General features: G+C 32.5%; 1 protein-coding gene across 14 annotated transcripts in view; it reads left to right on the top strand.

The window, feature by feature from the left end:
* Nucleotides 1–14,530: 14,530 nt before the first annotated feature.
* Nucleotides 14,531–17,115, top strand: part of LOC119643732 (twitchin) — a 100,988-nt gene continuing 98,403 nt past the window's right edge. For 10 of the 14 annotated variants that reach the window (XM_038043186.1, XM_038043180.1, XM_038043185.1 and 7 more), the window contains exons 1-3: nucleotides 14,531–14,676; nucleotides 14,740–15,424; nucleotides 16,302–16,332. In XM_038043186.1, the coding sequence (XP_037899114.1) occupies nucleotides 15,112–15,424; nucleotides 16,302–16,332 (344 nt within the window). In that variant the 5' untranslated portion in view covers nucleotides 14,531–14,676; nucleotides 14,740–15,111. The remainder of the gene's footprint in view (nucleotides 14,677–14,739; nucleotides 15,425–16,301; nucleotides 16,333–17,115) is intronic. The other 4 variants (XM_038043189.1, XM_038043188.1, XM_038043187.1 and 1 more) reach the window with 2 other exon arrangements.

Below are 17,115 nucleotides of genomic sequence, written 5' to 3'. Positions count from 1 at the left end.
TCAGTTGAAGAAATCACAACATATTTTTTGTCAATAGGAGTGTTGATGTTATTGATTGCCAACACCGGACAGTCCGAATTTTTAATTTTTTTTTCTGCGGGGCTTTGTCGGCTAATGGATGAAATCTATTTAAGTTTTTATCTGGCGGCACCGGGGCCATTAAGCCTTATAGTTGTTCGGAATTCTTCTAAACATGTCCGTCTGTTCGTCTTTCCACTTGAACAACTATACAATATCTGTGGTAAACTGTCTTCCGTTTGCAAAAATAAAAATATCGCCTACGAACTTGCAAAACAAACTGAAAATTGCCTAAATCGATCGAAGGGTACACCTACAGCACCCACAAGTCTACGCAATAAAAACGGTGGACACCTTTAGTTTCCGTGTCGTTTGCTTGTTGCTCATAAAGGTCAACACATACACCATATACATTTCACTTTTATTCTGAAAATAGAAAAAAATCAGCCGCGCTCATCTATTACTAGAGAGTGTTCGAATTTTGTTCTTTTCCTTCTTTATAATCTTCCTTAGGGCAACGATAACTGGTATAAACGATTCAGTCACGATCGAATATAATTTTCTTAGTTCCTTAAATTTACTTCTTCTTTAAGTACCTTTTTATTAGATACTTGCATGTATTTTGATAATTTTTTTCACTTGAAAAAGACGTTTATTAAGAAAAATTGGTTTAATATATATTAATTGGAATATTTTCGATCATTTTCTACAACTTTTTTCTATCTTTCTGGCGAAATGCAGATACCGTGTCGAAAGAACGATATTGGGTAGGCAGCTTTCCAATCATCGACTGATTTTCGCACTTCTTTAGGATTTAGAAACCGCGTGCCAGCCAAGCCATCTTTCATCGATCTGAACAAGTGGTAGTCAAGGTGCTCCCTGTCTGGTGAGTACACCGGGTGCAGCAGAATTTCCTATTCCAGCTGTAACAGCGTATCTTTCACAATTCCTGCAACATGTGGTGGAGCGTTGTCATGCAAGAGGAAGACTTTGCGTTTCTAGTCTCTTTCGCAACAATACATTTTTCAATTTGTTGAAATGATGTCGGTAGACATACGCATTAACAGTTTCATTCGGTTTTAGCGATTCATAATACGCCACACCTTGCTGATCCCTCCATACGCGCAGTAAACCGTTATAGCCATGAATATTCCGCTTGAGTGTCGAGGTGGATGGCTCTCCTGGACAAACGCATGACTCTCTACTTTTCGGATTGTAGATGCATTTTTCATTGCCAGTCACAATACGTCACAGAAAGTTCTCCTTTTTTGCATGGCCATGTTCGCTGCTTTTGTATCTTTTCCATCGCACGTAAACGTCTACAAACACTTCATTCATCCTGCTACGATATTCGAAATTTCTTTGAGAGTTTAAGATAGGTTTTCGTCCAGTAAATATTGCAATTCATTGTCTTCAATTTTTTTAATCCTCCAGGCCGTTCTTTGTTATTGACATCAAATTGACTACTTTTAAACCGTTGAAACCACAACTGATAATTGGAATATGATAGAACACCACCATCATAGGCTTCTAAAAGCGTTTGGTGGGCTTCGGCGACAGAGTTCTTCAAATCAAAGAATGAAAGTAATGAACGTCCAAAATGCAATTTTGCATTTCCACGATAAGCGTCTATGTACATTTTATAATTCGATAATAATAAATAACAAATTATTATCTCATGTAGAGAAAGGCCGAAATCATCGAATGGAACCGTTGTGCACATTGCTACTTCACATTACTTTATCATTTTCACTAATAAATGTCGCTAATCAAAATATGTGCAAGCAGTTATTACTTCAGAAACAAAACTTTCCTTTTTAGTTTTAATATAACCAGAAAATACGTATCTTTTTTTTATTATGTTGCTGTTACCTTTGGTTACTTTTTGTACACTTTTTTTTACTTTTACATACTTATCGGCAAAATATAGTGATCAGCCACAATGAACAATAGTATTCTTCTACATGTAAAAAAAAACGTTATATAAGGTTATAGTCGCTTTTGAGATAAATAATCTGTACAACGTAACATGCTCCTTCCACAACATGAAAAAATACAGTATCAATGTATCATACTCATTCCACGACATGAGAAAATACAATATAAAAAAAAAGGGTATATAAAAAAAAAGAAAACAATTTAACCGTTAATAGTGCGGATGTCGATAAATATATACTTCGATTATCGAACGGTAAGTTACTAAATAAGGAAAAATGTTCTAGGTTGCCCGTGTCTAGCGATAATTACGCGTGATTATGGGCAGATGAACAATATATCTTAACCTTCCTAAGCTAAAGAGACTCGTTTTAGTAGAAATAGTTATATCTAAAACGTTAGTAGTTTCAGTGCTAAATTTGTTTTTGATTATTTACAATATTATTAATATTATACATTGTCTATTAGTACGAGCTGGAACCACGAATCCGTTCTAAAATATTTTCATTGCATTGTAGAATGATGAAACGATTGGAAAAACAACGAAAATTTGCTGGAAAGTTTAAATTAACTAATTTGTATAAACAAAGACGTAAATTTTAGAAATTTGAAGATGGGTACGCAAAATGCGGCAAAAGACTTATATTGAATGCGACATTCATATTGGTATACCAAGTTTCAATTTTTGCATCAATTTGCTTCACATTAAGTGTACCAAGTAACAGTATATTATCAAGATGATACGATTGGAGTAGAGACCTTTTTGCTATTGGCAGTTCTAGCGTTAATCAATACTGTCCGATTCAAAAATTTAGTCTGTGTCAATAATACCCATAAAGGCTTGGTTTCTAAACTAAATTCAAAGTGGCAATAATAAGTGTAGAAGGATGGTCGAGATAGTTCAAAATGTTTTCTTATTGAAATCTATTTTTTACGTCCATACACTTGCTGTGGTTTATGCCTCTCTGATTTAAATGCTTATTATAGTTTCTCTTACTCAACTCGGAATTTTTTATTGGCATTTTATGGTCCACAAAATATATTTTAATGAATTTTAAACGCCCACGTCACTAAACCTCTCATTTTTCATTTCATATATTTGATATAATGAGCAAGCAAGTGCAGCTAAAAATAGTTGATTTTAAAATGTACGGATGGTACTAGTGACCTGTTTTGTTTTCGCTCCTTCTCTTCTTAATTATTTCATTAGAGAAAAATTCGAATCTTTATAAATTTTGTGCTTACGTATACACGTAGTGGTTACGAATATTCATCATGCAAGATTTCCACAATGCAGGAGAAAACAAACGGTTTGTAACGTCACCGTTGAATGCTGATGATAATTGCAGAAAAACAACAAGTGATTTAAATCGATAGATATTCGGATACAGTGTTATAAATAGTTTTTTATATATCACCGATTTTCTGATCTGCGCTATGAAAGAAGGACGTATAATCTGTTGGTCGTAAAATATAAGATATGTTGTATGCGAGTCCAACATGTCCGACCATAACAACCACATATATATAAATTTCCATAAATGAATACATTCTTCGTGCAATGGTAACGGAGCCGATTCACTTTTCAGAAAACAATTTAGGGCAAAAAGATTTAAAATTAATGATTTCAAGACTATGCTTACAAATGCGTTTTCTAGACTTATAAAAATTCATAATTTAATTCAAAGGTTTCAAGTTTGTCACTCAGCGCATATGAATGCCACTCCATTTGGAAAATTAAAGCACTTAGAAAGCCTTTTTTTGTCATAAAAGGTTTCTCAAATAAAATGCAAAATTTTACAAATGAGGTGAACAACGTAGTATACTTTCTGCTGGCGGGGGTATTAAAATGGAACAGCTGCAGGAGATGTTGCACTGATACATAAAAGAGATATATCGCTATGAAGCCATCGTTGCTCTAGATACACCCATTTAAACAGTTTCAAATTCACAATCGTGAGAAACGTATCGACGCACGTAGTAAATCTTTGGCTGCGCTGCTTTCACATCGTATGTTTTTTGCAGTTATTCAAAAAATTTTCTTCAAAGAATATCTACGGATGAAATTTCTCTGTGTTTTACGGGTGATAAATTTTCATTTTATATTAAAATAAAAGATTTAGGTTAAAAAATTTAAAATTAAAGTTTAAAATAACGACAAAAATGTGACAGGGTCAAAAAAGTTGGCAACGTCCCTTCACATGAACTCCAGCACGGGTGCTGCATAGTCGGAAAACGGGCAAGACAAAAAGATTTGTAAAATCTGAAAAAGTTCGAAGAAGTTTTTCTTTTTGAGAAAAAATGCAATCATTAGGCTTAAGGATTACAGGACATATACGATGATTGTAAAATTTGTATATATATATTATATATACATACATATATGTATATATATACACACGTCCATATATATGATATATAGAAATATGTATATAAATATATACATGTACATATATATTATACATAGATATATGTATATATGGATATAAGGATGAAGACTGGTTGTGACCCAATAATTACGAGCAGAACGATATAATAATTCCTACCTCATAGAGATAATATTGCCACTTTAATTTAAATTTTTTACACCTTTTAAAGTGATAATGTTTAAAGAAGTGAATTGAAGCTGAGGCTTCGCATAATAAAAAGTTAGGAAAAGCATACAACTTACGGCTGCACAGCCAACTTGATATCATATTAAATCGTACGCACAATCTATTAATGCATTAATACTTCGAAATCGGTTATACAAAATTAATTCAACAATTACTATAATATAATAGTTTTATATATCTCTTTAATACCCTTTATATTTTTGGTTTCATCGACAATATACATTCATCATTAAGAAAAGCAGATGGATTACGAAAGCGTGAACTTATATTCATTAATATAAAGTAAAATACACCCGAAATATTGTATTTGAGCACATTCCGAAATGATTTTCTAATTCTTATGACATATATCAACATGAGTATGTATGTTTATAAATAGTTAATTTACAAACACTTAAATATACACAAGTTGCCAACATATAAAATCTTCGAGTGTTCCGTTCATTTTTGTCGTCCTCCTCTTTGTTTTACGCTTTTATCGCTTACCACTTTCGAGAAGAATTCATATCAAGCAACACATTGTGACTCATTGTCTTTTTTTCTAAAAAACTTTGTTTGCCTTAGTATTTTTGAGAAAGTAGAAATATGTGTACTGTGAACTGTCTATGTCCATTCTTAGTTTATATAAATAGACTTTGCATACATATGCATTCATGCATATATATATATATATATATATACAAAAAGTAGAAATATGTGTATATTCAAAAAACTGTATATATATATGCTAATGCGCTACGATTACAACGGCGTTATAAAGTTCGAAAATAAATATCCCAAAGCCGCTTTTACATTGCTTCAGGATGAACCTTCCTGATTAATAGGATTCTAACTATCCGACATAAAATTTCTAAAAACTTTATCTATTTATTTCGGATTTCCAGATTTCCGCGTTATATTATTTAAATGGTGTCGGAAACGAACTAACGGGATTATATCTGATGGGTATTGTAAAATAAGTAAACTGGGGGTCAGCGCTGGCACATTCCTTCCATGTGTATCACTTGGTACATCCACGTTTACGGGCAAATTAATGTCACTATGTTCCTTTCTTAGTTTTTCGGACATTCTGTTTTTTTTTTTTAGTTGCCAATGTTTATCTTTTGACTTAGAAATAACTTTATTGGCAACATGACTGCAAGCAATGATTCGATACCAGGTGGTCCAATGGAAGGCTATTATGCTTACATTACGAAGTCTTAAGTTCGCTAAAAAAGCATGCTTGTTTGCTTCACTTCTTGTCCGCAGAAAACTGCGTACAGCAATTGACAATAACTGCGGCTTGTTTGCTTCCAGTATTATAATATTCAATATTCTAACTGTAATTGCCAGCCATATTCTAAGAAGTTCCTTGGTAATAATATTTGATGATGATCTCATCCTCTCTTTTCTCGTTAGAAACTCACCTTCCTTTTTCTGTATATATATAATGAAGTATGTTAAGTTGTTGCGGGTGTTTGCAACAGAACCCGATCACCACTTTATTATATTTATCGCTTCAAAAAATGTCTGACTTATTTTTTAAATCGTTTTAAGCCGCTCTATCCATCTCTCTACCCCATTCCATCCTTGAATTTTCGTGGTTACCACAAAGTTTGCTATTTTCGATGAATGAAATTTGATCCCTTGATTTGTTTTGATGTAAGGTTTTATACAGCATCGTATTTTTAAAAGGTCGTTATGTACGGAAAAACTTGAAATTTAAAATTTTTTTCACCAAAAATCAATGGAAAATAGAATTTTGGCATATTAATATGGGACAATTTTTGAATCTTTTGCGATGGGAACTTTCTTGGTTAAAATATGGCAACTAGGTCTAACTTTTAAATGTAATGAAACAAATTCTTTCAAAATAATGATCATATACTAGCAGAGGAAGCAATGCAAGGTTATTAATGTGTTATCTATAAATTTTCTCTTAGTTCCGGCTCGATTAATATCCTCGTTTCATCGACAAAATGTGCTCCCATTTCATTACAGACATAGTTGAACAAATAGTGATTCTCCTCTTTTTCCAACATAAATCAGTATTCTACTGACTATTAGCCGCTCTTCGCTCGTCATCCAAATTGATTTGCATATCTTTAATACATTTTGTGTGTCGTATGACTGTTTCCATATCTTGTTAAGCTGTATATGCTTTATGCTTTCTTTTTCCAAAACCAAGGAAACTGCGCGACTTCGAAATGCCGCAACAGAAGTCATTTTTTGATCTAACTTCAGAAATGCAATCAATTCACAAGCTGTCTTATTTATGATGTTGTGCAACTTTTGAAATTCTATGCAAGTCTTTAGGAATTAGGATAACATTGAAGCGGTTTGAACACGCTGGCCAAATTGGAAAAAATTGGAACGAATTCCTCGAAATTTGCTTTAACAAGTGTTATTACTAACACTCTCTTCACTATAAACTTTATAAATCATCAGTTCTAATCAGCTATATTCGTTGCAGAGGTCTAATGAGTTCCTTTTTGAGAACGGATTACTTTTTTCAATGTTATGTCCCAGGCTATGTCAATCTTATTTTATTTTTTTTAAGCTTCTTTCTTTAAGTAGCATATTTTGTAGCGATTTCAATAAAACCTCGGTTAACAAAAACTCCTGACCACAAACTTCTCTACCTTTGTTTTCGATATAACCTGTAGCTGTGAGGGAGCTTTTCGATGATATATGCTTTGTTTTACCATTTAGACGGTATATTAGTGTTTTATGCAAAATTTTTTTCCTCCGAAAATACCACATCTACAGCACCTCGTTAACTTGAATTTGAAAAACATCTATTCTGTTTAAATTTCAGCGGAAATAAAACTTAAGTTCAGCTACCTAAAAACAGGAAAGCTGAATTAATTTAGAGAGGATGTTGAAATTCCACATTCCGTTATATGGAACGTGGTCCCGATCGAATCCAATTCGGGATATACATCGACTAAATCGAAATTGACTCTCGCTTTCAAACAAATGTCATAAAAAACTGCGGCTAGTGAAAAGTAGCCTTTAGCATAAATTTTGCTTTTAGATTGTGAACTGTAAATACTACGATTTTTTTTTTTTTATATGGAAATCGATCGATAAGCAACTACACCACTTTTCTCATAATTTTATAGAGATGATATCAAATATGCCTTAAACTAAAATAAAGTTCATATAACATAATCTTGGTCCCTTGCTTACTTTTTTTTATTTAAAAATATAGTGAAATTACAAAACTTTGTGAAATTTTTTGTAGTCCAGTTTGTTTGTATTTAGTCCAGCAACTTTTAAAATTTATTGGAATTCTGAATATTAGTATGACATCCTCGTCGTCTTGAGAACTAAATTACCACTCTATACTGCTCAAAATATGCAAATTTAATTTAAAATCGATGTGAACTAATTTTCACCTAAAATTTTTATCTGTTCTAACGGGATTACAAAATGTTGAAAAGCAATGTCTTATAACAATTGCTTTATATTTTTTTTTGCAATCATCATAGAAACACACAGCACAAAATAGCCATAAATGATAGAAAAGTATCGGACTATAATAATAATTTTGTCGCAAAATATACTACATTCAGAACTACATCTTAATATCACTTTTGCATACATTTCTTCAATATTACTTTTGATTCGCAAGGTTTCATGAAGCCGATAAGGCTATAAAGGAAAAAATTTAAAAAGGAATGCATTTTACGTTATTTATTGAACCACATTCGTTGTCCGATAGAATATTTAACAAATGAAAATGTAATATAAGAGGTAATGATTTCAACAAAAACATCGGCCAAAGATACAATAGCTAATTGATCGAGAAAGTACATATTTGGTTAAATCAATTATCCATTAACGCAATGAGTCATGCATTACAACATTTTGTTAGTATCCATGGATCATTATTGAAAATGAACTTGACTAATTTTCTATAAATATCTTTAATATAACAACACATGCATTTATACGTACTGCCCGTAGATAGCGTACGTAGGCAGATGAAATTTGTTGCTCGGCTTATGGTAATGGGTGAAGGAGAGAGTTCTTCATTATCTAATTAAGAAACAGAGTTTATCTTCGTTAGATGATTATGAACTGCATTCCCTTTTTTTTTATTCACGGATGCTATCATTAGTCATTACAAATTTTTTGACTAAAATTTCAAATTCGTCTTTTACTCAATTTAATTGTGATAGATAAATGCGTAATGTGATTCATTCACACTGGTTATAGGCTTCACCACTTGTAATGCAGATTATATTATGTTCATGTGTAAGAAAAACTAGCCTTTTATTATACGAATGGATGCAGAATCGTTTTCTAAGCACATTTACGCGTGTCTCCCTACCAGTTCGTGTATGTATAATTTTGGCTCAACTTACATTTTTCAATTTCTTAAACGACGAACTCCATTGAAAAAGCACTCGATCAGACTACCCCCGTTATAACTATTTATTTTGAAAGCCTTAAAACAACAAACCGGGCAAGAACTAGCATTTTTAAAAATATTTCGACAAAAACCGCTTAATAACGGTATTTCAGCGCAAAAAATTCGGATCGAATACACCCTTTTTTTAGCGCTTGCCCACATAATCATTCCCAAAGAAAGATGAGTCTTTACTTGATCGAAAGATCCAATTAGCAATATTTCAGGATGAAAATTGGTCTATAATCAAATTGGATCATATAGGTATATTTTTAGCATTTTGTAGCGAAATAAAAGATAGAGAACAGGAAAGTTTTTGACAACAAAACTAAGTTTCGTAAATTTGGACTATGATGTTTCAGGTTTTGGTCTCTTTCCCTCTTAGAGTGCCACTCTACAAGAAAATATGGTAGAATTTGTGACATATGACCAAAGTAAATAAAGTATTGTACTAGGCAAAGTGGAAGTTTTCTAATTGTAAATATTATTCTTAAGATAGGCAATTATGAGTTTATGAATTTATTTATTCTTTGTTTACTTTTAATATTATTGTTATTATGAAGCGGTACCACATTGCACAAGGCATGTAACTACCATATACGAGAGAAGTTGTAACGAAAGTTTATGTTGTAATTTGGCTAAACGGCTAATGATGTGAGTCCTTTGCTCCAAGATAACCGTAGCAATAATTTCTTGCCAGATGCAAGAGAAATTTACGTGTTTAATAAGTGGCCAATTTTCTCCGAAGCATATTCAAGGAATCATCAAACATTTTCAAGCTCACTGGTAACACATTCCAATACTGAACAATAAACGATCGGTCCTATTTGATCTTGAAATCTATAACCTCTATTAAAAGGTTGAGGCATCAAGATCGAATGATTTTCTAGAAATAGATTAGCATTCCAAATTTTAGCTAGTCGATAAAAGCGAATTTTCAAAAATGATGAACGAAGAAAGAAATGCAATCCCTGGATTTGGCATTTTTCGCAAATAATACCATCAACCATACATTGACACCTATACAAGTAATATGGCGAACAAACTTTTGTGAAGATATTGTCGATGTGAAAGCCAAAATTGAGTTCGCGATCGAAAGTCACCTTAAGATATTGCATTAACTCAACAAAACCAATGGCATACTCAGATATTCAAGTTTTGGGACCTGGTTCGTAAACAATTGAAAATACTTAGTCCTTCCGCCAATCCCCGGTTGCGTTGACAGGCGAAATATCATAAAACTGTATTAAGTTTTAGCATTTATAGGAAACTGTTCCTTAGAAAATCGGCAGACTAAGTTTAGAAAATTTGGGATATTCGTAACACTGCCCTCTACTTAACGTTCATTTTTCTTTTTCAAAAGCCACCAGTCTGCTTGCATGTGCTACGTTAACCATGGTTCCGTCTTCCGCATGTTTACGGATCCGATGGACTACATCAGTGATCCTCGTGATAAGTTACGGTTCTCCCCAATTACATTGTCGATTTGGTGATAAACTTTCGATGCACAATGGATTATACACTAGGTCTCCTTCAAGAAAATGCCCTATACATTTCTTCGGCTACCCGTGGCCACCAATTTGTTACTTGCAATTCGATTTCTCTTTTCGAGACTTCTTGGTTACCTGCAGCCTTTCTGTTCATTCTTTGCGCCTTCTAATTTACTAGATTTCTCACAACTATTATTCCATAGTGCTATTAATATCTTACATCATACTGGAATTTCCGTTGAGTCTCTTTAACAGTTTCCGTTATGCTAAACTGCTCTTCGCGTGCTTCTTTGTGATGCTCTTTTATGATTTCTTCGGACTTTGCTCTTCCAATCAACACCTTTCTGATGCGTAAATCTTTCTTACTATACTGTATTCGCCGTAGACGTCCGTCTTAGCAAATAAGGCTTTACTATATTTTTTACAGACAATTTGTTCCCCGGTTGGAAATTCACCGTTGTCATAGGACGCCTGCGCATTGAGTATGACAAGGGACCAGCGTTGCTGCAATATAACATCTGCGCGCGTTTAAATCTGATCTCTTCTGGTTTCTGCGCTACAGCTTCGAATATGCTTCAAACAGCACGTTGGAAGTACTATCAATTGTGGCACTAAGATTAGTCACTTGCTTTAATTCATCTATTTCACTTGTTAGGCGCCAAAATGTTTTAAAGTTTCACAAATTTTTGATTCCAAGGCTTCCTTAGCGTCTAATTGACTTATTCCTTAATCAACTTTCTCGACGAGAAATTTCACTTTGGCCGCACACCACACGGATTTTTTATATGTTCGCTCCACAAAAATATTTTGCATTTTTAGAAAGTTTTTATCTATTGTCACTGCCTTTTTTTCTTCGTTGCATTTTATCGTCCGCTCACTGCCAATTGACATTATTTCGTAGTTTAAAAAAAATTTGCAGACAAATTGCCCTACCCATGGACACTGGCCAGTAATTTCTAGACAAACTTTTCCCTGATAATTGGCTCAAGACTTAAATCTAATTGTATGGGAATATGGGCTGGCAATAGAGCAAGATGACTATTACAGAAATTTAAAATAATAATACGGGCAATATAAAAAATAGGTTATTGCAAAAGTGTAATCAAATCCGTTTGACTTACGTAAAGTTATAAAAATTCTATATTTATATTTGACAGTTCACGTGAATATAATGCTACCAGTGCTACAATACAGGTTACATGCGATAATCAACTATAATAAATTTAAAAACACAACTGGAGACACTAACGGGGATAATAAATAAGTTCTAGGTGAATAATTAGAGTTGGTAATATCTGTTCACAAAGTTGTGATTATCATGCGAAACATGAACACTCTTACTGATTGTCAGATTCAATCTTGGCAAATCATAAAAGTTTTGAATCTAAATGAGTCGGTTTATAAACCACAAAGGTCCTTATGAGTTAGCATTGCAGAAAAAAAAAACCAGCACACTGATGTAGACAATCAACTTTACAGGGATAAGCTAAGCCAGCTATTCCCTATCTTTATGGACAGTTAAATTTTTGTCTTAGTGCGAAGAAACTTACTTCCTTGGCTACCGTAAGGCAACTGATGATCGATGGCGGTGTGTTTGGCGCTTTTACGACCAACATCACCATAGCTGTTCCGTTATATTTCGTTTGTAATTGTGTTTATGCCTAAGATAGAGATTATTTACGTTCAATCATAACAATAATAACAAAGTCGGTTTAGCGACGTATGCCCATCCAAGTCTTTTTATACACGGTAGATACGTTTCTTAGAAATCCGTGCAAGATAAGTCGTGTACAAAAATAAAGGATTGCTTATTTCTTTGTAGTACCGACAAGACGGGAAACATTACCTAGAAATTTTCAGATTGACCGCATCACGCTTTTTCAAACTTCGGAAAATACATTAACGTTGATATACACCTCATGGCTTCAAATATAAGACTTTTCATTCTGACTTTTCGTGCTTTTACGTAAAATACGAAATCAAATGTTAACCAGAAAATGGTTGCGTCCGTAACTTTATCTAAAATATTTAAGATGTGGACGTGCGGAGAATTTTTGTTCTAGGCAAAACATAATAATATCAGTTAAAGCAGACAATTTCTTTCAGTATCCTTTTTTTAACTAGTTTCAATACAATTAATTCAAATTATTTAAGTTTGTTGCATAAGCCTTTCGTTGAAAACCGGACTAATTAGAAAATACAATCAAATTAATTAGCTTAAGATGATTGTATTTTTAAAGGAGTTTTTAAGCGAACTTATAATCCAAAAGACACCCAATCGAAATTAGATAGATGATTATCGAAAACGTATTAATTTGATAACACGTGCTTTAATCGCACAGACCGATTTGCACTCTATAAGTTCGAGAGGGGCATCGTCGCAGAAATTTATAACTTTTGGCATTAAAAGAAAGCACAAGTTGCTGCTGCTCTAATTGCAGCCCTCCACACTCTATCAAATCAGGCCATTAAAACAACAAAAAGCGCAAGGGTGATGTTATCACACTAACGTGTAAAAAAGCTTTTCTGTAACTAAACTGTTTATAAGCACTGCCTGAAGCAGAACATTTGAAAATTACTGCCAAAGCAAACAGCAGAAAACGCCATCTCCCTCTTGTTCCGCTACAAAGAAAGTTTTCAACTTAGCATACCCTCCAGAAAACTTCTTAATTTATTGAACTCTTTGATGATCATGAGTTTCTATATTAATATTATCTTTTTTAGAGCTGCCAAACTTCATATTTTTATAGATAAATGAATTTGCCACATTAACTACGGGTGCAAAATAAAATGTTAAGAAATAAAAAAGGAAAAATTAACTTGGTTACATCAGCGTAAACTGTGTTACAGTGATGTCAGATAAGAGTCCATCTTTCTTAATATGCATTTTCAACAATACACCAAATTTGGACCATAGTCAGTCAATTGAAATCAATACAACCGTCTTTAAACCAAATTAATCAGAAATTACTATAAGCTCTTATGAACCGGTTATTATAAAGATGTGCATTTTAAAAAAATTTTACAGAACGATTCTTATTCTGGAATCTAATAATATTTTACCTGATCAGTAACTATGTATCATTAACAAACCTCCAAACAATGCTACTCAATTATTTCAATTAACTATGCTTATTTAAAATTGACCTTTTTATGTTAAAGTCAACAATAAAATTTCTAATATAGATAGAACTGAGGCTGACGTTTTTCAGGAAAATCTTTTAAGCGCAATATTTCATACGTGAAAATTATTGAAGTCTTCTAATATTTTAAGTACACTCTGTCTAAATAACATAAGAGTAGAAATACAATGACATGTTGGGAAGGTTTCTGGAAAAAAATGAAATGTGATATAAACGAATTAAAATCTAGCTAGAAAGACATAAATGCTAGGATAACCTATCCTCCTTAATGTTTCAACGAAATAAGATGATTAAAAAGTTCACATAAAGCATACCCCATTTGCCAACAAAAATTTGTATAATTTGTACCATATCAAAAGAATTTTGATTACAATTTAATTTAATAATTATGCAATTACTTTTCATATATAAATTGTTATATTTATATAAATTGCTATACTCTTGAACAACAATAATCTGCCAGAATGTGGCTACGACCGCGTCCTATAAGAATAGTAAGTGCAAATTTTACCATGGTATATACGAGCAACCTGCGACTTTTTTAAAACGCAAAGTATTATAGTATCGGATATCAATTAACTTCCGCTAGTTAAAGAAAACGCTCATCACATATATTTTTAATGTCATTGGAACATTAAGGAGTCGATTGAATTATTCCTTAAAAGGCTTAATATAATGGAGCTTAAGATACTTCTAAATAATCTGTGTTTACTTGTTTAGCCTTAATTGTCAAAGATTAATTTTTTAATAAAACTGACATTCAGAATACCCATCATCACATGTTATATCCAAGGGAAACAAGATCTATTTGAAATTAATAGAATATTCTTATGTTATATTTCGAATTATGTTCGGTAAAGAAGAATTTACAAATTCATGTATTCCAGTTGTTCAGAAAAATGTTGAGTATCGAAAAGTTCGCACCAAAAAACAAAACTTTACCTTTACAACGCGAAAGTTGCGCTATAAAAAAAATATTAACACGGTTTGCTGTACATCTCTATATGTGTAGATGTCATAATGAAAACTATATAGACGTGTAGTACAAATAGGCAAAACTTTGTGGTTAAAAAAACTGTGTACGTGACGATTAAGAATATTTATTTGTTTTTTCTCATTTTTCCTTTTGTTTTCTTATGTAGGTAACGAAATTATTGTGAAAACCGAGGAGGAGAAATTGGAAAACGAAAACTACGTTATATATACGTTACACATACGTATATATACGAATCAATAATTCAAAATAGACGAAGCCAAATATAAGTGGCTAAGTCCCATCCAATAGCTTTAACATACGAAATATTCGAAAAAAGCGCCATTTCTTTGCCCAAGTTTTTGTGAAAAAAAATTAATATTGCAAATATTCAAAATCTGTCCAGAATTATAAACGAACAAAAACGAAAACGTCGCCAATGGCTATTGAACCACATTAAACACAAGAAAAACATTTCACTACACATAAATTATAGAGAAAAAATTATTACTTTACTCTAATTGCCCTTTAAATCTAACCAATGGGAATGGCTGAGGACTTCGCTCCAAGCTTTGTCAAGAAACCGCAGTTACGTCAGGAAGACGACGGAAATCGGTTAATATTCGAATGTCAATTACTCGCATCACCGCAACCATTAATTGAATGGTATCGTAGCGATAATCTTTTAGTGGAAAATGAACGCATCATACTTAGAATCAAACCAATCGGAGACAACAAATTTCTTGTAGTATTAGAACTGGATGATGTTATTGAAACAGATGCTGGTCTCTATAAAGTGAGAGCTAAAAATAAATCCGGTGAAGTGTCGGCTTCAATTAATTTAAATTTTGCACGTAAGTCTTACATTAGATAGAAATTCGAAGTTTATGAATAGTTAAAGTGCATAAAAACCATGATTACAAACTTGGATTTGCAAGCTCTAGAAATAAATTAAAATGTGAAAATTTTAAATGTAATAAATATAAAAGCGAATCTTGAATATACCACCAAAATCGAGCATATTTAACCTTTTTCCTTTATATCAAATCTAAGACTTTTAAAGTCTTTCAAGCTGCAATTGAAAAAACAGCAAATTATTCGGAGTGGCATATGGCCGCTCATTTAAATCCTCTTTTTTTCAAGGTCTATTATACACAACGCATAAAGCCAGCTGGACGTAATATTCGATTCAAGTTGATTGCGTATATTTAAAACACACATTTCACTAAGCTTAACAGACTGTTGAAGTTTGTTACAAACAGTCTTAATTATTTCAAGCAAATTGGTGATGATTCAAATCATACTTACCTATGCTTCTTGAAAACTTCTGCGCAATCAACGGACGCATTAAAAGCTTAAACAAGTAACAAAAACAAGATTAAAGATTACGGTGGTGAATATGCAAGGTTTGCCTTAACATCAACCTAGTTTTCTTAATTGGTTACTTTTTTTTATTTTTTATATCAGCTGCCGATGAAACTAAAGAAAAGTAAGCAAAATAATCATTGTTTTTCTTATTATTAGAAGAGTTTTGACGTAATATGTTACGGCAATGGCAATTATTTATGATGCTTTACATATTAGATTACCGTATTTATCTTATTTGTAACCATATTTGAACCATATTTGTTCCTGCTTATAGTTTTTGTTTATTTTTTAACGTATATTAATTTAAGCTTTCATTTGCAATTTTTTATTTGCATTTAATGCACACACTTTTATACAACGCAGAAGAAAAGTTTTATACAGGCGAAGAATCGAGGTAAGTTTTTAAGTAGGCAAATCAGAATGCTATGATTGACACTTTCATGTGCTTGCCTTCAGATGTCGAATATATAGTTGTGATAAACTTCTTAATGAAACTCAAAAATAATTATTTGGAGTTATTAAATAGATAAATAATTACCTAACTTTGTATTGAGCATGCAATACTTTCCGTTCGCAGACAAGTAAAGCAAATCAAATTATCCCACAACTTTTTTTTTCATAACTTATGACCCGTACATAACCGTTAATTAATATTCAATTTTTCCAAAAGTACCTAAACTTTCTTATCTTTTATCCTTCTACTCTTTAAACTTCTTTGTTCTTCTTTCTAAATGCAACGAAAGGATTTTGATTTTTCATAAGTGCATTAATAGCCAATCCTCATTAAGTATTTCAAAGTAATGTAATTAGAAGCTTATAAGGGTTAATTCGAATGTCGAAGTGCACAAGGCCACCAATTGGTAACGCACGGCTATATACTTTATTATATGTATATATAGTATGTCCAAACTCCAATTCTAGTTTACTAAATGAAGTACAGAGAACAGTGACCAATAGCGTTCTACGAAACAAAGGACAGCAGTTTATCGTGCACGCGTTCAAAAGCGAAGGGGAAAGATTGCCGAGGCGAACGACAATATTTGCTAGTTAAACGAACAAAAGTTATGATATTTGAGAAACGAATGACCAATGCGCATATATGTCAAAAGCAAATACTAACAGCATTCGTACGTATATATGTAAGCGAGAAAGAGACAATGCACGAATACCTTCAACT

This window comes from Glossina fuscipes, unplaced genomic scaffold (genome assembly GCF_014805625.2).
Source record: "Glossina fuscipes isolate IAEA_lab_2018 unplaced genomic scaffold, Yale_Gfus_2 61546, whole genome shotgun sequence".
In the NCBI taxonomy this organism is placed as follows: domain Eukaryota; kingdom Metazoa; phylum Arthropoda; class Insecta; order Diptera; family Glossinidae; genus Glossina; species Glossina fuscipes.
The sequence above is the reverse complement of the archived record's forward strand: the minus strand, read 5'-3'. Positions and strand labels throughout refer to the sequence as shown.